This window comes from Hipposideros armiger, unplaced genomic scaffold (assembly GCF_001890085.2).
Source record: "Hipposideros armiger isolate ML-2016 unplaced genomic scaffold, ASM189008v1 scaffold_90, whole genome shotgun sequence".
Lineage (NCBI taxonomy): Eukaryota > Metazoa > Chordata > Mammalia > Chiroptera > Hipposideridae > Hipposideros > Hipposideros armiger.
Window position 1 is genome coordinate 4181240 of NW_017731440.1, and position 25857 is coordinate 4207096.

Sequence of the window (25857 nt, forward strand, 5' to 3'; positions counted from 1 at the left end):
CCAGCTCCAGGTTGAGCTGTTGTTCAGCATCTTAGCTGTGGAGGGCAGTGTCACTGGCCCTCATATGTGGGATCCTAACTGGGGCCCTCTGGCATCCCAAGCCAGCTCTTAACCATCGCGCCACTCGACCAGCCCTATTGCTCCCAATTTTTAACCGCTATACATGGGCATGGGACCAACCTGTTTCTTGTCTCCACCAGTCTCAACATAGATTCTGCCGTATTTCCTTAGTTATAAGACTTCTGTTCAGCTAGACTTCAGGTGGTTCTCCATGGTGGTTGTTCCGTAGTTTAGTTGTAATTTTGATGTGGTCGTGGGAGGAGGCAGTACAGTGTTTACCTACCACTCCATCTAAGAGATTTTGTCATCAACTTTTGAAAGTAAATCTAAAAAGGAAGAAAAACAAAAAAATAAAATGGCTGCAAAGTTGGAACTAGCAAAATTTCTTCACAAATTATTACAGAAATGGCAAGGAAGAACAGCATTAAGCTGGAAGATGGCTCTACACAGTTGTCATCCTACATCAAACAGATCCAGACCAGCACAAATGAGATACTACGTATTTCCAAACTGTTTGAGGATAAGCTGCCCCTGGAGCTGGTTGCCCTTCGCAAACTGCTAGAATTGCAGTCCCTTAGAACCAACAATTTCCTCTGTTTTCAGCTCCTGATGAAATTGAAGCCTACTAAAGCAGATGATGAAACAATTGCCAAAGAAAGGGTGAGTACCTTGAGTGTGTCAGAGCTGCAAGCTTCCTGTAGGGCCTGAGGGATGACATCCCTGGGTCTCACTGAAAAATTCTGAGCAACAGCCAAGAGAGCGTCAGGACCTCCATCTGAAAGACACTGTCGCCCCTCCTCTGCTACTGTCAAGAACATTCTACCTGGTAGATGTGAAGCCAAAGCCAACTGATATCCCATTAAGTGAGGAGGCTTCAAAGACAGATATTCCTATGGAATCACCTACTTCCCCTGAATCCAAAGAGAACATGGTGGATTTGGCACTTCAGCTAAAGGATAAAAAATGTATGCAGCTGCCACCAGTTTTATCATCACCCATAACACCATCAACATCTATTTAACTACCTAAAAGATTCATCACTTCTGCTAAAGAAGGTATGTTCCAGGTCAAATCACAAAAGATAACCCAGAACAGCAAGGCACATAAGGACTTGACCAAAAGAACTACTGGAGGCCTTTTGAACTTCCTTTGCTCGACCCACTCCAAACTCTTTGAAGTGTACTTTCTCTTCAAATAATGGCTCTTGAGCCATTCTCTACTGCCCGGGCCCAATTCTGTTTCTTTAAATATATTTTTTCTTCTAATAAACTGTCCTTTTCTGCAACTTTAAAAAAAAAAAAAGAACTACTGGAGGATGAAGCTCACTCTCCCCAGCTTCCTGCCCTCAGCAGTGGCGTCCATAAAGGACCTCCCAGCTAAGATTATCTGTGTCTGGTTTGAGTAAAGGATCAGCCACTTAGTCCTTGGAGCAGTCCTTTGAAGCCTTGAAACCATTCCAGATTATGTCAGCAGTGAGACCAAGTTCAGACCATTTAGAAAAGTATAATTGCAAAGCCCATTTCCTCTATATCATTATTTCATCCCACTAAACTTTGTGTAAACCACCCCCATGTTGTTTTTAACAGCTTTATATTTGTGCCCATGTCCTTTAAGAGAGGAAATTTTTTGCATCATGGAATCAGCTTAGTGTCTTAGATAACTCTGCCTCTTATGGCTTGGTAACCTGAGTAAGAATTTGGAAACTCCAAAAACCATTGTAGGAGCACCCAACCAACTTTTTCAGAGTGATTTATCAGCAGGAATAGTGACCTGGAAACAAAGTACTTTATGAGATGGAATGGATATACTCCCCAGCAAGGTCTTTCTGGATATAAAGAAAAAGCTTCTTGGAGAACAAAATGGAGAGTTAAACAAAAAATTTAAAAAGTCATCCCTAGTCACACTTCCACTTCTAGGATGATAAAGTAAGCATCCTTTTCCATAATCCTCACACTCAGTATAACTAAAAACCCTGAACTTTTATATAAAGCAAACTTAAGACCACACTTGCAGTTTTCTATCTGAAGGGTTAAAAAAGCAATATGACTCAGAATGATTCTGTCTGCAACATTATGGTAGCAAAACAGCTCACACTTTCGAAATTCTTGGATGCTGATGCTAGGCTATGGATCAAATGATGCCAGTGGGTACTAAAAGTGACATAAATTCATTATGGGTTGTTTTTTTTTTTGCCTCTCAGGACAAGTTGGAAGCTGCTGAGACATTTATTTGATGGTCTCTGTCTCATTTTGTAATGGTTCTTATTTTTATGGTTATTAAAAGTTGAGGATTGGTAGAGATGAAAATATCTCTTTTCTGAGTCTCTTACAAGTAACTCTTCCTAATCACAGGGCCAAAGAAGCAGAGATAACCAGAATGTACTTCTTGTATATCTTCTTGAAGAACTGTTGCTGAATTCTCTACTTAGTTTACCATTAGGGTTAATAATTGGTTAGTTAAGCCTTTCTGTAGAAAGACTTGGGCTAGTAGAGTACCAGGCACATAGTAGATACTCACTAAAATAATATGGCTGTGAAACTTGCAGGAAAGAAAGCAAAGAGATGTGTGTGCTATGCTATGTTACAACTGAATATTTAACTTTATCCTGAGATCTCCTGCATCTCATTGAGACTAGATAGTCTCACTAATTCTGGGCAAGAAAAAATAAATATTTTTTCAAGCCATGTGCTTCTTTCTAATACTTCCTAATACTCTTCCTCTATTTCAACTCAGCTTTTTTTCACTCTAAAGCGTAAACTAACTATGTCAGAATTTGCAAAGTATTGTATTTGTTTAACTTACTGAGTAGCCTAACCATGCTGTCTCAGGACAGACAAAGATAAAGGGTCCACCTGTTCAGACCATCTCTTAATAATTTCTGGAGGGAAATGAGCAAACTACAAATCTGAAAAAAAATCCAAAAATCCATCCTGTATAATAGAGAACAAGAGATCCGTAACTAAAGTAAGTTATAAGTTGATGGACTCACTACGAACACTTTAACTACATCTGGTAGAATTATAGAAAGTATGCTGAGAGTTCACATGTGTTAGAAATCCCAGCAGATCAAAGACTCTTAGCTTCAACTCTTTCCTAGTAGATCTAAAAACATCTGCCACTCCCCCTCAACACAAATGTAGAAGAAATTATTCGTCTCCAAATGTGCATGTTACTTTGAAGGTAGGAATTCCAAGGGCAGAAGCTTAAAGAGCTAACTTTTTGAGATAAAGGCTTTAGCAAAATTATTTTACTAGATAAATGCAGTTATCGTATTTTAAAAAATATTTTTACCTATGGCTAAAAAAGGATAAATGGTCAAAAAGAGACCAAAGTTTTAAAAATTTTTTAATAAATGTCAAATACTTCCTTTGGTTATTTCTATTTCATACATAGAATATAATAGGCTTCTTTCTTCAAATTTAGATCAAAAAGCATGTTTTTACACAGTCAAGACAAATTGTCCTCGTTGTTTGGAAAGGCCTTCCTAGGACAAAGATTGTCAGAGGACCTGGCCAACCACACAAACATTACTTCTTGATCATCTTTGAATAGCCCAGTAAAAACCTGTTCTCTGGTCCTCTTCTATGATGTTCCTTCCGAGTTACCCAGGGATTAGAGGCCTAAATGCACAAAAAAACAAAACTTTAAAATTATTTGAAGAATATGTAGGAAAATATTTTATATTAACATTGGAAAAGATTTCCTCTTTCTCTTTTCCTCCCTCATGGTTTTTATTATAGAAAAATTTTAACATATACAAAATTAGAATAGTACAATGAACCGCCGTGTACCTATTGCTCAGCTTTGACAATTATCAACTCATGACTATTTTTGCTTTATTTGCCCCCCTAACTGTCACCCCATATTATTTTCAAGAAAATTCCACTCATCACATTATTTTATTGGTAAATATTTCAGAATGTATCTCTAAAGGAAAAAGGACTCTAAACAAAAAGACCTCAATACAATTATTACACACAAAAAAACTTTAATACTAATTCCTTGAGCTCATCAAATATTTGATTAAGAAGGATTTCTTGAAAGAAAGGAAGAAGGGTGGGGGAGAAAGGAGGAAGAGAAGGAGGCAAAGGAAGGAAAGGAAAACTGGAAGGAGGGAGGGAGGAAAGAAGACAAACCATAAACAGAAAAGAAAAGCACGAACCTAAAGGAATAACTTGCTACATTCTATCACATAATTGTTTAACTTCTTTACCTAAGAGACACAATAAACGAAATTAAAAGTCCACAAAATGGAAGAAGGTATTTGCAATGCATATAACAGACAAACAGCTGGTATAATAAGTATATAAAGAACTACTAAAATTAAGAAAAATAAAAATGACCCTAAGAAAATTTTATAAAGTATATGAACTAGCATAGAATGGTCAACAGCACTAGTGATCAGACAAGTGAAAATTAAAATCATAGTGAAATACCAGTTCACACAGCCAAACCAGCAAACATTACAGAGTCAGACATATACCAGTGTAGGCAAAGATGTGATCAATGGGGGCTCATCCACCACTGGTGTGAGAACAAATTCCCCTAGTCTATATCAGAGCCCTCTGTTATTTGCTCACTAGACCACAAGCTCCATGAAGACAGGGACCATGTGAGGTCAGAAAATTAAGTTCGCGAACTCATCCTAGAAAAAGTGGTACATATCTCATTGCTGAATATCACTATAGTCACCTTCGAAGCACTCCCCTTGGGAAGCTATGCACCGATGCCAGTGCCTAGTCCCCTCTTCAAAGCAATTTTGGAACTCTTTTTCTGGAATGGCCATCACAGCTGTTGTCGTATTACCCTTGATGTCCTGAATGTCATCAAGATGTCTTCCTTTCAATATTTCCTTTATCTTTAGGTAAAGAAAGAAATCACTGGGGACCAGATCAGTTGATTAGGGAGGGTGTCCCAATACAGTTATTTGTTTACTGACTAAAAACTCCCTCACAGACAGTGCCGTGTGAGCACCTGGTACATTGTCATGATGCAAGAGCCATGAATTGTTGGTGAAAAGTTCAGGTCATCTAACTTTTTCATGCAGTCTTTTCAGCACTTTCAAAAATAATAGTAAACTTGGTTAACTGTTTGTCCAGTTGGTACAAATTCATAATGAATAATCCCTCTGATATCAAAAAAGGTTAGCAACATCTTTGCAACAAGTTCACGAACATAATTGACCTCGTATGCTTAACAATATTAGATTTGATAGAAACAAGAGAAAATAAAATTGATACTAGCAGGTGCCATTATCAAAATTTTTTCAGTAATGTATAGAAAAAATTTAAATGTACAGAAAATGTTTAAATGTTTCATGTACAAGAAATTGACCACCAAATCAAATCTTTGTTGTAACATTCACAAAGGAAAAAAACTCATCCTACTGAAACTAGTTTTGGCAAATCAGAAAAGAACATGGAAGAAATTATCTAACACCAATGTATAGAAAAAATGTTTGAGAAATTGAACCATCCTAAGGAATTTCTTCAGCAAATAGTTTCTTGATGAAAATTCATCTTATACCCAGAGTCTAGCACAGTTCCTGGCACATGGTAGGAATACAATATTTAATAAATAAATAAATAAATAAATAAATAAATAAAGTTTCTATTGTTATATTTATTAAGAAATTAATTTCAGACACATAAGTAATCCAACATGAAATACAAGAGAAATTCTTGTTATCAGTTTATTCATCAGTAAGCAATTATAAATCTAAAAATTGATAGCATTTTTTTTACTGTGTTGCTAGAGTACCTATAATAGCATTTAAAAACAAATTTTAGGGGAAGAATAATCTTTTCAACAAATGGTGCTGTGACAACTGGATATCCACATGCAAACGAGTGAAGCTGGACCCCTGCCTCACCATACTGAAAAAGTAACTCAAAATAGATCACAGGTCTGAATGTAAAGTTGGAACTCTTAGATAAAAACATGGGAATAAATCTTTATAAACATATATTAGGCAATGGTTTCTTAGACATAATGCCAAAAACACAAGTAACAAAAGAAAATCTAGATAAACTAGATAGACTTCATCAAAATTTCAAAGCTTTCTGCTTCATAAGACACCATCAAGAAAGTGAAAAGACAACCCACAGGATGGGAGGAATTTTTTGGAAATCATACATCTAATAAGGGACTCATGGTCCAGAATATACAAAGAACTCTTACAACTTAATAAAAAGACAACCAATGAAAAAATGGACTAAGGATATTAATAGGCATTTCTCCAAATAAGATATACAAATGGTCAATAAGCACATGAAATGATACTCAACATCATTAGCCATTAGGGAAATCCAAATCAAAACCACAATGAGATACCACTTCACACTCACTAGGATGGCTAAAATAAAGACAGTGACAAATGTTGGCAAGGATGTAGAGAAACCGGAACCCTCGTACATTTCGGATGAGATCATAAAATGGTATGGCCACTTTGGAAAAGTTTGGCAGCTCCCCAAGTGTGAAACATGAAGTTACTATAAGGCCCAGTAATTCCACTCCTAGGTATAGACCGCAAATAAATGAAAATACATGTTTACACAAAAATTTGTATATGAATGTTTATGGTAGCATTATTCACAATAGCCAAAAAGAGCAAACAACTGAAATGCCCATCAACTGATGACTGGATAAAAAGTAGTATATCCATGCAACAGAATATTATTTGACCATAAAAAAAAGAATTAAGTACTAACATATACTACAACATGGATGAACTTTGAAAATGTTATGCTAAGCGGAAGAAGCCAGTCACAAAAGACTACGTACTACTTTATTCCATTCCATTCCACAAGAGGGAAATCTACAGAGACAGGAGATTAGTGAGTGGTTGCCAGAGGTTAGGGGAAGGAGGGGATTACAGTGACTGCTAACAGATAGGGGGTTTTCTTTTGGAGATGATAAAAATATTCTAAAATTAGATAGTGCTGATGGTTGCACAACTGTGAACATACTAAAAAACATGAATAGTACGCTTTAAAAGGGTGAATTTTATGATATGTGAATAATATCTCAGAAGTTATTTTTTAAAAACACATGTGAAAAATCTTTATTGTCTCCCTCATCGCCTACAGAATAAAATTCTAACCGTAGGATTATATACAAGGCTCATAAGAGCTGGTACCTCCTACCACTCCATCCATCTTCATTCCCTAGCAAGGCCAGAGGCTCCTTGGTCATAGCAAACTACTTGGGGTTTCTTGTGCTCTTCTCACACTGCTGTGGCTTTGTACATTCAGTTCTCTCTGCTTTAGTTGCTCTTTCCCTATCTACCTGGTAACCCCCATTGACTGAGCTGGTGGCCCTCCTTGCTGCTCCTAGGGCACCCTGTACATATGCCATTGTACCATGCATGGGATTGTTCCATAGATGATTGGCTTCCTTGCTGCATTTTTCACAGACCTAACTTTCTTCAAGGAAGGGCCTGTGTTATTTTTATCTTTGCATTCCTAGCATAGGTGCTCCATAAATAAAATAAAGGAATAAATGAATGAATGGAATAAATAAACTCTTCTTTCTTGACTTAGTTTGTGATCTGTTGCCTTCTCTTATTCATGTCTGTTTATAGTTTCCACATGTTACATTTTTCATGTCTGTATGATTTCTGCCTACAATTTTAAAACCTACAGCTTTCGTAATAAAATAAGCTAAACAAAGGATTTCTGCTTTAAATAAATTACTAGCAAATTTCTTCTTCTCAGATGCCTTTTTTGTATGGTTTGTACAATTTAGATAACCGATTGCTACTTATCATGATTGAATTAATATCACAAGTAACTTGTAGTGCATAAATATGTCTGAATTAATAAGTTGAAACTGGCATTTATAAATATAGAATATGAGACTGTTTTAAACTATTTACTGCATTTTATTGCTGCTACCCTCTACCTCATTACCTCTTCATGTGACATAGACTGCTAAATTCCTTTATTGTGAGGTCATGTTTCTAAATTAGAAAGAACTAGAGATGAGACATGTTTAAGACCTAAAGTGAGTTTTGTGGCTCAGAGAGTGACTCACGGAGTTCAGACTCCAACACAAATATCCCATTACGTTTATTTTCTAGTTCTAAGTTCAAACTTGGATTTAGAAAAGTACATGACGTGGCCTCCTTACCAGTCTTTTAGCTCAGGCGTGGGTTCAGAGGGATATGTCAGAGTAAAGAAGGCATGTGGGCAGAAAGGTACATTTTGAAGTTGTGAGCGTCTTTATGCTTACGTTTGTCTTTGTCAGGAGTTGCTGTGGGAGCTGAGAATGATGTGTCTTGACAGGGAGTGGAGCTCAAACAGAATTTTTCTGCTTAATTTTCCAAATTTATTATTTTAGATAGGACTTGAAAAGTGGTTCTAAACTTTTACACACCACAGAAACTCCATCTGGATTGTTTCTTGGGAAAATATGCACTAGGAAGTGTTCACTTTTCCGATTTTCTAAGGAATCTTAAGAAAACAAATTTTAGCTGTGTTATATAAATCAATACCAGTGAGGCTTGGGAGGCTTCATGACTGCTGCCTGTGAGCTGGTAAAATCATACTCTCTCCTTCACTCTGCCCTGATGGTAACAAATAGCCCCAGAGTGCCTATTCCTGTGCTGGAAGGAGCTTTACATACATTATCTACATTATCTCACTTGATCCTCACCATAATCCCAAAAGGGAGGAGTTAACATAGTCCCCATTTTACACATGAGGAAACAGCCATAGAGCATTTAAGTAAAACACGGTGTGAGAGCTGAGATTCCATTCAGACCCATCCTCTTTAAGGTTACTCTCAGTTCCTACATGGTTATTTGTTGCTGCCATCCCTGTGTGGCCCAGCAAACAGATAATTATAGCATACACATGCATCCTAGTACTGGATTGTTCAGGTCCTTCTGTCCCACCTGTTGTTTGCTTGGGCTTGAAACTGCTAAAGAGAACAGATGTAGTGTGATAAGTGAATAATGGACCCCAAAAGATGTTCCTGTCCTAAACCTCAGAACCCAGAACATAGCAAAAGGGACTTTTTTGTGGTTAAGTTAATGGTTTTGAAGTGGGAGATTATCCTAAATTATCCAATGGGTCCAAAGTAATCACAGTGGTCCTTAAAATTGAAAGAGGGAAGCAGCGGGAGAGTCAGAGATGTGATGACTGAAGCAGAGGTGGGAGTGATGCGATTGCTGGCTGGGAGCCACAAACCAAGGAATGTGGGCAAGCCCCTAGGTGAAAAGGCAAGAAAGCATTCTCCCCCTACAGCTTCCAAAAGCAGTGAAGAAGTGCTGCTGACATCTTGATTCTAGCCCCAGATGACTCATTTCTGACTTCTAGCCTCCAGAATTGCAAGACAATAAATTTGTGTTATTTTGAGCCGCTGGTTTGTGGTAATTTGTTGTAGCAGCCACAGGAAATGAATATATATGTTGTCTGACACTCATATCCCTCTACTACACAGGGGACAAAATTTATGCAGCGATGCATGATAATGCTGTCCCTTTACCAAGTGGTGGTAGGTTCTGGTAATAAATAATAGGTATGAAGAGTCGGAGTTGCTACTGTGTCTTAGCCTCACAAGGGCATGTAGAAAGCTTTCATGATCTTCAAGAGCTTCCTTTTTGTTCTCTTTATAGCACTAAGGCATCTTAAAGTAATTACTTCATCATCTATTGAACACCTACTATGTGCCACGTTCCAGAAATTCAAAGATAAGTAGGACTCAGATCCTTAAGGAGCTTCCAGTCTAGTGGGGTGGCAGAACACGTCAACAAGCTCTTTCAATGCAACAAGATATGTGCAAAGACAAAAATATCTTCAGGAAAAGAATCCTGGAGCATAGCAAGTATGAACTCTGCCTGGGGAGGGCGAGAAGGACAGGGAGGTTTGGAGAGGGGTTGATGTCATAGCTTGGGGTGCCTAACATCTTTGGAATCCCCAGCTTCGGTGGGAGAGGTTGCAACACCTAATCTAGGTGTCCCGAGACTTGGTCTCTGCTGGGGCTGTGGAAACTCTTTGGGGCAAATTTCAAGGCTGAGAAGGGAGGAAGACCCTGAGAAGAGTACAGGAAGGAAAAGAGCTGCTGATACCCACACATAACCGATGTTTGGAGCCCTGGAGATCCATTCTTCATGATTTCTTTGGAACTTCAAGAGAAATAAAGTGAAAGGTTTCATAAACTAATGTACCAGCTATATGTAAAGTATTACAATCTACTTGCTTGGGATTCATGCTTAGACATTGGGAAGTTTCTTCTCAATTTTTGTCTCTAAACTCAGTCAATCCCCCCATTAAAAAATAAACATGGGCCAGCCGAGTGGCGCATTGGTTAAGAGTTGGCTTGGGAGCGCGAGTGCTGAGAAGCAGGGCCACCTGTTCAGATCCCACATGGGCCAGTAACGCTGCACTCTTTACAGCTAAGATGGTGAACAACAGCTCCACCTGCAGCTGGGCTGCTGTGAGTCGTGGGTGATGGCGTAGGCTGCAGTGGGGCTGCAGTGGACTGCCGTAAGCTACCGTGAGCAGCTGGCAGCCGGCGTGAGTGGCTGTCCAATGGCCTGTGAGCGCCTGCCTCACCCGGGAAGAGCGCAATGATAATACCAACATGGGCTAGTGAAGCGACGTCCTCCACAACTAGACTGAAGAACAAAAGGACAGCAACTCGTCTGTTCCCCTTACCTGATTCCCCAATAAAATCTTTTAAAAAAGAAAGAAAAGAAACACAAGCTATAGACATAAAAACTAGGTTTCATAGGCAATACCTAACATGCTCCATTTAAAATGTGTTTTGGATACAAGAATTTATCACACAAACTAGGGCATAACCCTTTCTCATTATGATTTTTCATCCCTAAACTTACTTAATCCTGAGAACATATATACGCTATTTTCTGAGAAACAGTGGTATACTATGAAATCAAATTTTAAAGCTGAAATGGGCTTTAAAGATAATTTAATCAGAGCTTGTTTTACAGATGAAGCACCTGCAGGAGTTGAAAGCACTTCAAAGTTAGAGATGGGACAGTGCCAAAATTCATACCCAAATCTCCCAACTCGCAGCCCAGAGTTTTTGCTCGTACACTGCATTTCTGGCTTAGCTTTCCTGAAGGTTTATCTGGACTTCCTATTTTGTTCCCAACAGTTTGCGGAAGTAACAATTCTGTATTTTGAGTGCTAGTCTTTTTAACAAAATCAACAGTTAAACTGTTGATCAGAATTTTAAATTCATTTTACAAATAAAGTAGAAATCGTTAACGTTTAGGAGAAAATGTAGCATAAATCAGCCCAAAGTCATTAAACTTTATTATGTCTTCCTTTCATTATAAATAGCACAGAAAGTGTTTCATGTATAATATTTCAATTATAAACTCATGAAGTGTTCATTTAAGTCCTTATGAAAATTTTTTCTCAAATTATAAGATGACCTTTTTTTTTTCTATGATGAATGGGATATTTGTTAAGTATTAAAAAGGTTAGAGAAGAGCCATAGCTCAGTTATACGGGCTTTGCTAGAAGAGGTTATGAATGCCAAGAAGAGGGCGGAATCTCTACTCTTGGGTCCATTTATTTGATGTCAGCTGTCATAGCTGGAGCTTATGAATTAAAGACTACTCGCATAGAGTACAATCCATTTCCTCTTAAGTCTGATATATAAAAGGATATTACCAAGGGATGTTACCACCAGTTTTTTCCCCTATCATTATTTCAACCACAGACTTTTGGAAAATGATTTCCCACCTCTCTTTATCATTTTGTATTACCTGAGTAACTCAATCCACTTGGGTAAACCTCCGGATGACTGATTTATCTCATTTAACCGGAGGGAGGAGATCTTAACAATTCACGCCATCTCTTGACTTTCCAAAAAGACGCTAAACGTCGGAATCCAGCCCCTTTCGGGGGAAACCAACAGCGCAATAAGGGAAAGACACCTTGGCGCACCGCTCTCCTCGCACGCGCCGCTCGTGGAGGCAGCGGGGAGACGCCCCTTCCCGGGCCGGCTGACTCCGCCAGGCCCCTGAGACCCGGCCCTCGCGGCGCAGCCCCTGGGCCTGCAGAGCGCGCGCGCCGGGGTCAGGTCGAGGACGCGGGCGGGGCCCGGCGGCGGAAGGGCCGGCCCGGGGCGTGCCACGTGACCGCCCGCCCTCCGCCCGCAGCCCCCGGAGCCGCCGACACCGCCTCTCGGCCTGCAGCTCCCGGCGTGCCCCGCACTCGCCGCTGCCTGCCCGCCCCTCCTCCTCCTCCCAGTGCCACCGAGCCGGAGCCAGAGTCGCCGCCGCAGCCACAGCCGCGGGCACTATGGTAAGGTGGGAGTGCCAGCCGGGGGGCCGGGGATCGGGACGCGGCGAGCAGGCGGTCCTGCAGGGCATTGGGAGTGAGGGCGCCATTTTAACCTGATTTGGGCCTCGAAGGTGGGCGCCCCTTCGCTGCGGCCCCGTTGCTCTGTCTCCCGCCGGCAGGCCGGGCCCTGATGCTGACGGATTCCTGGGGGCGGGGAGGGCCCTTCGCGGGCCGGGGGTCTGGGCCTAAGCCGAACGGGCAGCGGCCGGAGGCCACGCGGGCGGGTCTGCGGAGCTCACCCCGCGCAGGCAGCGTTTGCCCTTAGCTGCCTGATTTTACTTAACACGCGCGACCTAAAATGTGTACGTGCTCTAAGAGCCCTTGCTGAAGGAAAGCTTATGGTGAGGGCTGGATGGCTTGTAATAAAACCCTTCGAAGGAGACTGAGGAGGTGGGAAAAATCTTTTTAAAATGCTTTCTCGCGGTAGAAAGCTTTACACTAGATCCGTTAGTTTTGAAGTGTCCGCATTTGCGCTGTGAGGCAGTTATGTGGTAGCTGTGGGCGGTTTGGAGTTCACACTTGATTCTCTTTCCTTATGAGGAAACGGCACTGGCTAGGATGACTTTAAAGAAAAAAATAGTAGAAGCATTAACTGAAATCCAAAAGTGTTTTTTTAAGGCTTGCAGAGTTGACACAATACAGAAGGTATTTTTGCTGCTGCTCCTGAACCTCTGACATCACCCAGTGAAAGAGGAAACATTTCAGGGATGGGACAGCCTGTATTTGTCTCTTTCCCTCTAGCTTCCATTTACTTCATCCAGCAAACCACTTTAAAAAGGATGAATGGGGCAACGCGAGTTAGAATCCATAGGCCCATCATCTTCTGATAGTTAAAATGTGGCAGATCTGATGGGACTACTTGCACGGGAAGATGTGATATTTGATGTCCAGACTAAAGGGAACCCTCTCTAGGCAAACAGTAATTTCGGTTAAAACCAAAATACTTGTTCTGAATTACTGTTCTTTTTTTTTTCCCCCCCCAGGCATCTGGAGTTACAGTGAATGATGAAGTCATCAAAGTTTTTAATGATATGAAAGTAAGGAAATCTTCTACACAAGAGGAGATCAAAAAAAGAAAGAAAGCAGTTCTCTTCTGTTTAAGCGATGACAAAAGACAAATAATTGTAGAGGAAGCCAAGCAGATCTTGGTGGGTGACATTGGTGATACTGTAGAAGACCCCTACACAGCTTTTGTGAAGTTGCTACCTCTGAATGATTGCCGATATGCTTTGTACGATGCCACATACGAAACAAAAGAGTCTAAGAAAGAAGACCTAGTATTTATATTCTGGTGTGTAACAACAAAAGAAAAACGTACTTTTAAAATGCAAGGATTATTATTAACACAGTCAGTTTTGCCTTTGCTTTCCTTTTGAAATGGGATTGAACAATTGTGTTTTTTGTTGTTGTTGTTTCTGTAGGGCTCCTGAAAGTGCACCGTTAAAAAGCAAGATGATTTATGCTAGCTCTAAAGATGCCATTAAAAAGAAATTTACAGGTACAGACATTGAATATTTTGTGCAGAGGAATTACTCTTTGTTCATTATAATAAGGTAATAGGATCATGTTTTTTTTCTTTTTAGGTATTAAACATGAGTGGCAAGTAAATGGCTTGGATGACATAAAGGACCGTTCGACACTTGGAGAGAAATTGGGAGGAAACGTAGTAGTTTCACTTGAAGGAAAACCCTTATAAAATGACAGTCAAGTGCCATCTGGATCTTAAGGAGCTTTCATTTCTCCAGCTCAGTCAGCTGGAATAGTATTAGGTTTTTTTTGTGTTTTTTTTTTTTGTTTTTCCTCTTCCCACTGGGTCCTTCCAACACAGTGAATGAAGGAAATATCATTCATGTAAGCAGCCTATCAGTGATTGCCATTAGACTGTTTAATACTGTTACTTTGATGTAAAACCCAAGGAATGCCTTCCCATCATATTTTAGCCAAAACAACTGATTATATGCCTCCCTTGCAGCAAGCACTACAATGAATGTGATTGTCAATGTGAATAGTTTAGAATACTGCAAAGCGTAAGCTAATTGAATGCCTTGAAAGTATTATCCTCTGGTCAGATGGTAAACTTTATTCAGTATTATTTATAGTTGCACTCGATTGCAGTTCTGTGAGGCTCCAGCATTCATACACCTCACCTGCCTTGGCAAGCCTATTTTTGTGACATGGCAGCACAGATATAAGATATAACACTATGCATTGAAAGCACTTTTTTGTAATGATTTTAACTCCCCACCCCCAAAAGGAATGCCAATTAAGTTGTGTTAACTGTGTCATCAACTTATCCTAGTACCTCAGTGTTCATTCCTGTTACCTGCATATCTTCTTAAAAGAAATAGCTGTTAACTAATGCCTTTTTGTTTTCCATTGAGTGTACACTACTGAATAAGTGTAGGAGTTTTATGTTTACCATGTAAGTCTTGCAACACTAAAGATATTTTGAATATCAGTCATGATGGCAATTTCTGTATAAAAGAGCCTTAAATAGAACGTGTCTTTGAGGTCAGACTTCCTACCCTTACAAAAACGGCCACGTTGCAATAAAAATTGTGGCATATTACAGAATGTTGCCTTGTTTTCCTTGGATATTTTGCAAATGTTATGTGAAGCAACTTCTAGAGTAAACAACTATTATTAATCTCTGCACTGATCATTTAAGAGTTTTTTTGTACAACATTCATGCATGATATTTTCCAGTTTGTTGGGTTTACTTGGTTTAAAAAAAATACGCTATCCTAAAGCCAACTAATATAAAATATTATAGAGGGATACTTTTATAAACATTTATTTATTTCCTTATGTGTTATGGAGATCAGAAAATTTTTTTGCACTTTGACATAAATACTCTTCAATAGCTGATTTGTTCTCTGGATAAATTAGGCTAATTTTTTAATTCACGTTTACATTTCTAAGTGAGTAGTAGCAGCAGGAAGCACTTGTGTATTTGGCCATAATGAAAATAATTTGTAAAATGTCCTTTCAAAAGTTTAGTAATTCTCAAATTTAGGAACCTTCATTTCAGTTACTATTTCTTAATCTGTTTTGCAAATTGGAAAAAAAGAATTGCTGTAGCAGTTTTAAACATTAGTAGTAGGAGTTGGCTGTGGTCCAGACTGCTCTCCTTATAGAGAATTTGATCTGCTCAGTGTGAGCAGTTTGCTGTTAGCCAAAGCTATTTATGGCAAACACATGCTTTTGTATCTTGTCATAGTTATCCACAAATGGCAAAACTGGACTTGATTCTCCTGGTATGCAAAACAGGCAGGCTAGTAAGCAGTCAGTGGTGGCTTAGAACTTTTAACCCCATCTCTCTGAAGAATGCTCTTAATCAGAAAAGAGGAAATGAAAAATCCCCCTTTCATAATGTGGAAGTAATTTAAGTATAATTAGATAATTTTCTGTATTTTCAAAAGATTTTTCAGATGGAAACAAAAGTAGGAGTTAAATGGCTAAGCTTCCGTTTAAATGGCTTGGGATCTTTTGCACTGAGCAATTGTATTTCAGGCTTCCAGCTGTCCCTGAGAGTTAACCTGGACTTTTTGATGACTTTTTGGTAAGGCCGAACTCATAAGTAAAGCATGAAGATACTGACATATACCAAACCATATGTGTAACTGGTACTTGTACCATGGAATTGTCCTCATTCTTCTAAAAAATAAGGAACTCTAAGTTATGTAGTACCTTTTGTTTTTGTAGCTCATTTCTCAACTTTCTTATATGCCTCTTTATATAATTTCAGAGATTAAATATTGCTTTAAACTGTGGTACTTTGATTTGTTAGATTGACAGAATTGATACTATTATTAAGTTCATTTTTGAAATACATCTTTGTGCATAAAGCCAAAAATAGTGATAAAATTAACAGTTCACATGTTACTTGAGACTAATTTGGCATTTGAAATGATCATTTTATTTTATAAACATTTACAGTGAAACAATGTTCCGGTAAGCTTTAAAAGGTATACGGTGCTAATTAGTAAAATATTGAGGACAATATTTTACTGCTAGCTTGCAAAATTATAAGTGTTTTAAAAAAATAAAATATATGAAAATATAAAAAAACTGTTGAGATGTGTTTACTTATACTTGGGAACAGTAAAATTTTTAAACTGCATATCATAGAGGCACCATTACAGTCTTTTTTTTTTCAGATTTTAGTTGATTATGCTTTCTCATTTAGGGATAATATTCTTTGAAAACTGAGTGTTGTAGCAATTAATTTTGACATTTTCAGACAAATGGGAACAGTTGGCATTTGTCCCAAACTGGCTATCAGCTGTTGTTTTCCATCATCTAAAATGTGGCCAGCATTGTATATTTAATGTACCTTTTGAGCAGATTGGAAGAAAAGCCTTATATTAGGTTGGAGTTTCTCTGATACAGATTCTTTGTAGCAGCTAATTTATGTAATCTAGCAAATGCGTTTGGGGAGAAAATTGTTTTAAAAGTGTTTCCGTGTTAAGGAATAATCAGCAATGAGTGTTAAATCAGGAGTTGGTAACACCTTACGTTACATTTACCACTGAAAAAACAATGGTTCTTTTCATAGGTCCTGTTTTTGCTTGCAAATTTAATAATAGTTTGAGATCCAAAACAAGCATGAGTTCATGAAAAATGAGTATTAAAACTATAGATGTGCAGGCAGGCTCCAGTGAATATTTTCAAACAGCATGAATTTATAGATATTTTGTTTCATCTCAGCCAATAAGGAAGTCTGAGGCTTTTCTTTTGCCCTAGAGCATTGAAATAATTGCTTTCTTTCCATGCAGAATTGGGAGTCATCCCTCCACTTCAGTTTCCTGTCATAAAACAGTTGGGCAAATTAATCTCTGAGCCTCAGTTTCTTAATTCATAAATGAGAATGATAACATGTCTATCATACCTGGTTGCTAAGGATCGAATATGGAAATGCTTTTTGGAAAACAGGAAAATGCTATGTAAATATAATAATTTGTCTAAACCATTCTAAATAAATGCAGTTAAGTAGATAAAGATCTATGTCAAAAACAAGAATTGTAAGTCTTTGAACCTCTTTATTTTTGTAACCTACTCAATCTCACAGTTTAAGGACTAATTAGCTGATACATAGCATCTTTTTTAGAATGAAGTATAAAGTATAGTCTCTAAGTTGATATGTGTCACTATTCATTTTTTTAGTGTTTTCTTTTTCATGTGTGATCAGTAGATACTATTTATTCCCCAAATAATTTTGAAATAGATAAATAGGAAATAAAGCTAGAGAAATATTGTTCTGGAATTTTTGTTTCCTAAGAAAGCCTATGCTCGAAAATTGGAATTATTTTTACACTTCAAAGGTTTTCTTAGCTGTTTCAGCATTGTAAGTTTATATAAACTGTAAGGATTGTATGGACATTTTACAGAAAGCTGATGCCTTTTTTTTTTTTCAATACCTCTTCCTTCTAAAAACTGGGATATTTTCCTCCTCCAGTCCCTCTACCCATCTCTCTAAGGAGAGATAGTATTGTGTATTAATTGTGGTTAAACACTAGGATTTTGGTATCAGACTGGCTGGGTTGTTCACATATAGGCCTTTAACACTTACTAATTGAATGATCTTAGGAAAATTTCTTAGTTCGTCTATAAATGGGATAATAATTGTACCCCATCTCAGGATTGTGAGGATAAATGAAAACACCTGGAATAAATAGTTCCTGGCACATAGTAACTAACACTCAGTAGGATGACACTAAAATTTACAGTCCAAACCAGTACACTGAGAGTGAAAGAGAGCTATTAATAATTACGAGTAAGCCAGGACAACAGGCTTAAGTTAGGACAACCCCAAGCTAACCAAATGTGGTCACCGTATCAAAAAGTAGACTGATATCAAAATGTAATAAGTAACTGTATTAAAGACTCAAGGTCATCATTAATTTAAATTATATAATGTGCTGGCATGCTGATTTGGGAGTCTCCTGAAATACATGATTGCTCTTAAGTAACCTCACAAGGGTTAACTGGCTTTTTATGCTGTTTTTGTTTTTTGTTTTGTAACTTTCCTTTTGACTTTCATACTTGTAAACTCTCAGATAATTGCATTTTGCTATTATCAGTATGATTTACCTGTAGTAGCTTCTCAAAATTGTTGCTTTTCATCTCATGTGGATTTGGAAAGCCAAGTTAGAATTTTGTCTAAGACTCAGAGAGAGTTAGCTTGAGAGCAAAATGCCCGAGCACATGAACCTTCTAACATTCCTTTTGGCTGTTTAAAGAAGTTTGGTGTACTTCATGGGTTTTGGTTTTATTTCTTTTATAAGTAAGGTATGTAAGATAAAGGAGGCATCACTGTATCCCAGCAAGGTGTCTAAAATATTAATATTTAAAGAAGTCATATTTGCCTTTGACTACCTGTATCACTAAAGGCACACAAAGGAATTTGTTCCCCTTATTAAAAGAAAGAAGGTTTATTCTTAATCAGCTTTTTTAAATCATTGAAAGATAAGCAAAGTAATCTTTAAAAATATAAAAAGCCAGTTGACTTCTTTTTAGCCTGTTCGATTTTTTTTACATGTATTCTATAGACATGTTCACTTGGAAGTGGCTGTGATTACTCTTTAGATAAAGAAATACTTTTCATTTATTCTTGACTGCTGACAGCTAATTTGATTATGCATATGCAACATTTTAGTGGTTCATGTGGTGTAACAAAAATTTGGAACAGATGTTTGTTCAAATGTATAGTTTTCTCACAAATGAAAAAACACTTATGTTAATGGTATACTATCAATATTTTCTTGTAACACTTCTTTCTCCTTTTTATATATTTTTAATAGTGGAATTTCAAATATTTCCTTTGGGAAGTTGATAGTTACCGAGTGAATCAGAAAATTCCTGGGCATATGGCCCAAAGCCTGCTATGTGTTCCTGTAAGCTGATGGAACCTTTTTTTGTTGTTGTTAATTAGCTGCAAAATAATAATCACAGATAAAAAGAAAGGCAGTTCCCAAATTGGCATAATTAGACACAGTTTTGTAGAAGATAAAAATGGCAGCAGAGTATTTTGTTCTAGAAATTATAAAACTTTGCTATATGACACAAGAAATAAGTTATGAAAGAGATGTAGACCTCATGACATAAGTGGAAAAATTTTATGTGAGGATGAAATTAATGTTTATCCTTTTTTGTAAAATTGCTATGGATCATAGATTGAGAGAAAGTGATATTCCCTGTACTCATTGCTGCTTATTATAATTATGTTATGAAGGAATATATAGAAATTTTATATAGTTTCCATTTCAAAATTTATATAAAGGGGAGGGGATGATGTTTAGCAAAACTTGTGTTACCCATTTTCCTAATTTGAAATATATTTAGAATTTGGAATGTATCTGGGTTTTCTTAGGTTTAACTGATTTTTTTAAGTAAAAATTGTTGATTTACAGTTTTTAATACTATTACATATTGAGTAATGTGTACACTTTGAAATTGCTGCATTAGAATTCTATGTATTATGAAGTTGATTTAGCAGTACTTCCCTCCTTATTTTGGTTTTGTTTTTATCTGCCTGCTAAAGAAAAATGCTTTATCGTTATCATAGCACAAGCAGTTCTTAAGAAATGCCAGATGACTGAATTAGATAGATATCTTGTATCCTGGCTATAGAAAAAAGTTTTGGGATTAGTCAAGTGTCATTCAGTGTCATTGCCACTGCAACAAAAAAAGTTTCCTTCTCTGAGCTGGCTATTTTATTTCATTCAGATTCTCTCTTATAAATATAGTTTATATTCTTCTGGGTAATTTTAAAAAAAAATTTTATTAGTTTCAGGTGTACAAAATAACATAGTGATTAGACATTTATATACCTCACAAAGTGATAACACCAGTAAGTCTATTCATCTGGCACTATACATAGTTATTACAATATTGTTGACTATATTTCCTGTGCTGTACTTTATATCCTTGTGACTATTTTAATTATAGTTGACATTCAATATTATTAGTTTCAGGTATACAGCATAGTGGTTAGACATTTATATAAATTATGAAGTGATCCCCCAATAAGTCTAGTACTCACCTGACACCATACATAGTTTTTACAATATTATTGACTATATTCCCCATATTGTACTTTACATCCCCATGACTCTTATAACAGTAACAACCAATTCGTACTTCTTAATTCCTTCCCCCTTTTCACCCATTCCCAACTGCCCTCCCATCAGGCAACTGTCAAAATGTTCTCTGTATCTATGAGTTTGTTTCTGTTTTGTTTGTTTTGTTCTTTAGTTTCCACATATAAGCAAAATCGAATTGCATCTGTCTTTCGCTGATATCCCTCAGCATAACACCCCTCATGCCCACCCATGCCGCCACAAATGGCAAGAACCCATTCCCTTCCATCGAGCAATATTCCATTGTATATATGTACAACCTACTCTTGATCCATTCATCCATCGACACACCCAGGCTGCCTCCACATCTTGGCCATTGTAAACAATGCTGTAATGAAAATATGTACATGACCGCTCAAAGTAGTGTTTTGGGTTTCTTTGGCTAAATACCCAGAAGTGGGATTACTGGGTCCTTTGTCACTTGTTATGGCCTGTGTTTTAAAGTCCATTTTGTCTGGTATAAGCTTTGCTACCACAGCTTTATTTTTTTGTTTCTATTTTCATGAAATATCCTTTTTTCCCATCCCTTTACTTTTAGTCTGTGTGTGTCTTGATCTGAAGTGAGTCTCTTGTAGGCAGCATATGTAGTGGTCTTGTTTTCTTATTTATTCAGCTCCCTATCTTTTGATTGGAACATTTAATCCATTTACATTGAAAGTAATTTTTTGATAGATACGTAGTTATTGCCTTTTTATTATTTATATATATATTTTTTTCTTAAGTCCCTCTAGCATTCCTTGTAATACTGGGTGGTGAGGATAGCTTTTTCTTGTCTGGGAAGCTCTTCATCTGTCCCTCAATTCTAAATGATAGCTTTGCTGGACAGAGTAATCTTGCTTGTAGGGTCCTCCTTTTCATCACTTTAAATATTTCCTGCCAATCCCTTCTGTTTCTGTTGAGAAATCAGCTGATAGTCTTACGGGAGCTCCCTTGTGGGTAACTAACTGCTTTTCTCTTCCTGCTTTTATGTTTCTCTCTTTGTCTTTAAACTTAGGCATTTTAACTATGATGTGTCTTGGTATGGGCCTTTTTGGGTTCACCTTGCCTGGGACTCTGTGCTTCCTGGGCTTGTATATCTATTTCCTTTACTAGTTTAGGGAAGCTTTCAGTCATTACTTATTCAAGTAGGTTTTCCTTGCTCTCTCACTTCTTCTGGTACCTGTATGATGAGAATGTTGGTACACTTGATGTTATCCCAGAGGCCCCTTAAAATCGAATTTTTTGGATTTTTCTTTTTGCTGTGCTGATTGGTTGTCTTCTAAATCATTATCTTCTAAATCATTGATTAAGTTCTTGTCTCATCTAATCTATGTTTGATTCCCTCTAATGTATTTTGCATTTCAGTTAGTGTAGTCTTTATTTCTGACTTTTATTTTTCCTTTTTTTATTTTAACTTTATTGAGGAACAGTGTGCTTTTTCAGGGAACAATGTGTTTTTTTCCAAGTCAAATTGTTGTCCTTCAATCTTACTTGTGGAGGGTGCAGCCCAGCTCCAAGTCCAGTCGCCATCCTCAATGCAGTTGGGGGGGGGGGTGCAGCCCACCATCCCATGTGGGAGTCAAACCAGCAACCCTGTTGTCAAGAAGAGCATACACTCTAACCAGCTGAGCCATCTGGCCGTTCACTGGCAGCTCACTGGCAACTCTGCTGCAGCTCAGCCCAAGTCGTTGTCTTCAATCTAGTGGAGGGCACAGCTCGCTGGCCCATGTGGGAATCAAACTGGCAACCCTGTTGCTCAGAGCACGCACTCTAACCAACTGAGCCACCCAGCCACCCCTATTTCTTTTAAAAAATTTTTTTCTATCTCTATTTTCATGTTTTTTATCTTTTGTTGAAGTTCTCCCTGAGATCATTGAGCATCCTTATAACCAGTGTTTTGAACTCTGCGTTGGGTAGATTGCTTGTCTCCATTTTGTTTAGTTCTTTTTCCAGAGTTTTGTTCTCTTCTTTCATCTGGGACGTGTTTCTTTGTCTCCCCACTTTGGCTGCCTCCCTGTGTTTGTTTCTATATAGGGCTGCTATGCCTCCTGGTCTTAGTAGAGTGGCCTTATGTAGTAAATGTCCTTGGGACCCTGTGGTGTAGTCTCCTGGTCACCAGAGCCAGGTGCTCCAGGTGTGTCCCTTGTATGGGTTGTGTGTGTCCTCCTTTTGTAGTTGAGACTTGATTGCTGTTTGCACGTAAGTAGGAGGGATTGATCTTCGGGCTGATTGGCTGTGATGATTGGCCATGACTACAGTGGAAGGGCTGTGGTGCAGGGGCTGACCCTATGGAGCAGGGTTCACTTTAGTGGGGCTCTGGTGCCTGCCCAGTCTGCTTTTTAGGTGTGTCATCCTTGGAGGTAGCTGGATGATGCTTCAGCCCAATCTGAAGCTGGTCACTGGGCCTGCCAGCCCCAGGGCTTCCTGGGAGGGTACCCACTGCAGGCCAACTTCAGCTTCAGTCTTGCACTGGCTGGAGCCACATGTCATGAGCCACAAAGCAATCCAGAGTTGGCCACCGCCCATGTTGTGCTTAAAGGTATCTTGAGAGACCAAGCTGCAAACCATGGCCGGCTGTCACTAGTGCTGCTCAGCCAGGGGGGCCGGACAGGCCAAAGCCAGATGCTGCTTGTTTGGGTTTTGTGAACCTTTGAAAGATTTTAGGAAAGTCCGCAGCATGAGCCAAGGCAGGCCATTTATATGGAAAATACACTGAAAGTGATTTCTGTGCACTCGAAAGTTGGATGGAGCGTGGTCTCACGGAGTCACTAGGGTGAGGCAGACAAAAGGTGAAAGTCAGTTTGGTGGAGATTCAGATATTGCGCCTGCCTGTGTCTCCAAGCAGGGAGGGGAGGTTTGAACAAAAAAACAATGGCTCCCACCACCTCCTGGCCTGGGAAAAAGCTGCCCCTCTAGCCCTCATCCTAGAGCCACACGATTCAGTTCCTCCCTGTATATCCTTGGCATCTTTTGAACTGCTGCCTCAGCCCTGGAGCACAAAGCAAGTGAGTCTGTCAGTGAGTAAGTCCATGCATGGTCCCTTTAAAGAGGAGTGCCTGGGACTCCAGCTGCCCATTCCATGTCTCTCCCCCCTCCCCCTACCCCACCCCCCACCAGTCTCGAGGTGGCTTCTGTATGTCCGGAGTTGTAAGGCTTCAGTTTAGTTAGATATCTGGCGATTCTCAATGATGGTTGTTTTATAGCTTAGTTGTAGTTGATGCAGCCCTGAGCGGAGGTGAGCACAGCGTTTACCTTCTCCTCCATCTTGACCGGTTCTCAAGCTAGTGTTTTAGATTTCTTTGGATAAATACCCAGGAGTGGAGTTGCTGGGTCATAAGATAGGTAGTTCTATTTTTAAATTTTTGAGGAACCTCTGCACTGTTCTCTATAGTGGCTACACTGATTCGTGATCCCACCAACAGTGCACAAGAGTTCCCTTTTCTCCACATCCTCGCCAGCACTTGTTGTTTGTTGATATATCGATCATGGCCATTCTGACAGGAGTAAGGTGATATCCATTGTGGTTTTAATTTGCATTTCCCTGACGTTTAGTGATGTTGAGCATCTTTTCATATGTCTATTGGCCATCTCTATGTCCTCACTGGAGAAATGTCTATTCAGGTCTTCTACCCATTTGTTAATTGGATTGTTTGGGGTTTTTTGGTGGTGTATGATTTTTTTTTTGGATGTTAACCCCTTATCAGATGTATCATTGGTAAATACCTTCTCCCATTCAGTAGGATGTCTTTTCATTTTGTTGATGATTTCCTTTGCTGTGCAAAAACTTATTAGTTTGATATAGTCCCATTTGTTCATTTTTTTCTTTTGTTTCCCTTGCCCTAGGAGATAGATCAGAAAAAATGTTACCAAGAGCAAAGTCAGAGTTTACTGCCTATGTTTTCTTCTACGAGTTTTATAGTTTAAGGTCTTACATTTAAGTCTTCAATCCATTTTGAGTTTCTTCTTGTATATGGAGTAAAAAGGTGGTCTTACTTGTTTGTTTGCTTTCATTTTTTGTTTTGTTTTGTTTTTTTCATGCATCTGTCCAGTTTTCCCAACACCAGTTATTGAATAGACTGTCTTTACTGGACAACTCTTTAAAATAATTGTAATATTGCCTTTTGAGCTCCTTCTTCTGCTTGGCCCTTTGCAAACTCTGGAGTGTACTTTCTCTTCTAATAATGGCACTTGAGCCATTGCCTTCTGCTCGGGCCCTCTTCTATTTCTTTGAAGTGTACTATCTCTTCTAATAAAGTGCTCTTTCACCACTTTAAAAAAAATCATAATTTTATTTTAAAAATAACATGTGTTCAGTATGGAACCTCTGCAGAATACAGAAAAAAACAAATGAGAAAGTCAAATCATGAGCTAATTTTAAATACTGCAGACAAATTATTTATGTTAAACTCTTATGACTATTAAAGAGATTCCTGTAGTTAAAACTAGTTTTAAGGTATTTGTATATGCTGGTAAGAGGAGAGACTTTATCCTTAAATATTGTCTGTGCAAATTCCTTGTTACTTTTTGTCCCGGGAAGAGAACTGTGTTGTGGTCCTAGTCACAGAGAAGCAGATTTGGATCTTGAAAATTACACACCTGAATGCTTGCTACATGACTTGGTGACATCTACCATAGATATTTGAAGCCACAAAATTTCCCTGTATTTCTCCTCCCACCTACTTTTGTTCCATTGGGCTTTGATAATAGGCAACTCTTGCATAATTTTACTGTTCCCCAAAGGAATTATTTTACAACGTAGTTTCCAATGTATCAGGACTCTACTTTTCATGGTATGTGTATACTTAATAGATCCTAGCTGGTTCCTGGTACACAATGTAAATAAACCAACCTTTAATCTACTTTGTACCATGATAAAAGGTTTAAGATAAAATATAATGTATATATTTTGCACTAAGCCAGAAACAATCTATATTTAAGAGTTTATGTTTTGTGTGCTGTTCCAAGAGAGTGTGATAATTCCTGTGAGTAAAGAAACAAGATTTTGGTTTATTGTGGAGAAACTTGAAGGCTGTGATTTATCCTGGCCGTAGTGAAATAATCACTCTGGAAATTTATCTCCGTTTCCAATTTACTCAGATCATTAGGTCAAATTCAGCTCAGTTCAGCAAAACATGAAGCACCTTTCATGGTCTCATACAGTTTACAGTGATATAGGAAAGGCAATCAAATAAACTAATAATTATAGTACATTGATGTCACGTCCTGCGTGGCAAGGGCAAATGGGACACGAGAGGGGCGGCGCAGATTGAATAAGATCAAGAGACAGAAGTCAGATTTGAGAGCAAGACCAAGGGACTCAGCCTAAGAAAGACTGAGCCCCGAATCGGGTCAAT

General features: G+C 38.4%; 1 protein-coding gene and 1 pseudogene across 2 annotated transcripts; both read left to right on the forward strand.

Annotated features, from left to right (window-relative positions):
• LOC109383875 (LETM1 domain-containing protein LETM2, mitochondrial pseudogene) overlaps positions 1–1258 on the forward strand; it is a 15113-nt pseudogene extending 13855 nt beyond the window's left edge.
• A 10928-nt stretch (positions 1259–12186) lies between these two features.
• On the forward strand, positions 12187–16454 carry CFL2 (cofilin 2). 2 transcript variants are annotated; one of them, XM_019644733.1, is made up of 4 exons: positions 12187–12344; positions 13367–13674; positions 13805–13881; positions 13967–16454. In XM_019644733.1, the coding sequence occupies exons 1-4, from the start codon at positions 12342–12344 to the stop codon at positions 14077–14079; spliced, it is 501 nt and encodes a 166-aa protein (XP_019500278.1). In that variant the 5' UTR covers positions 12187–12341; the 3' UTR covers positions 14080–16454. The 2 variants fall into 2 exon arrangements, with proteins under 2 accessions (XP_019500278.1, XP_019500279.1); XM_019644734.1 differs by lacking the exon at positions 12187–12344 and adding an exon at positions 12432–12454.
• Positions 16455–25857: the final 9403 nt, after the last annotated feature.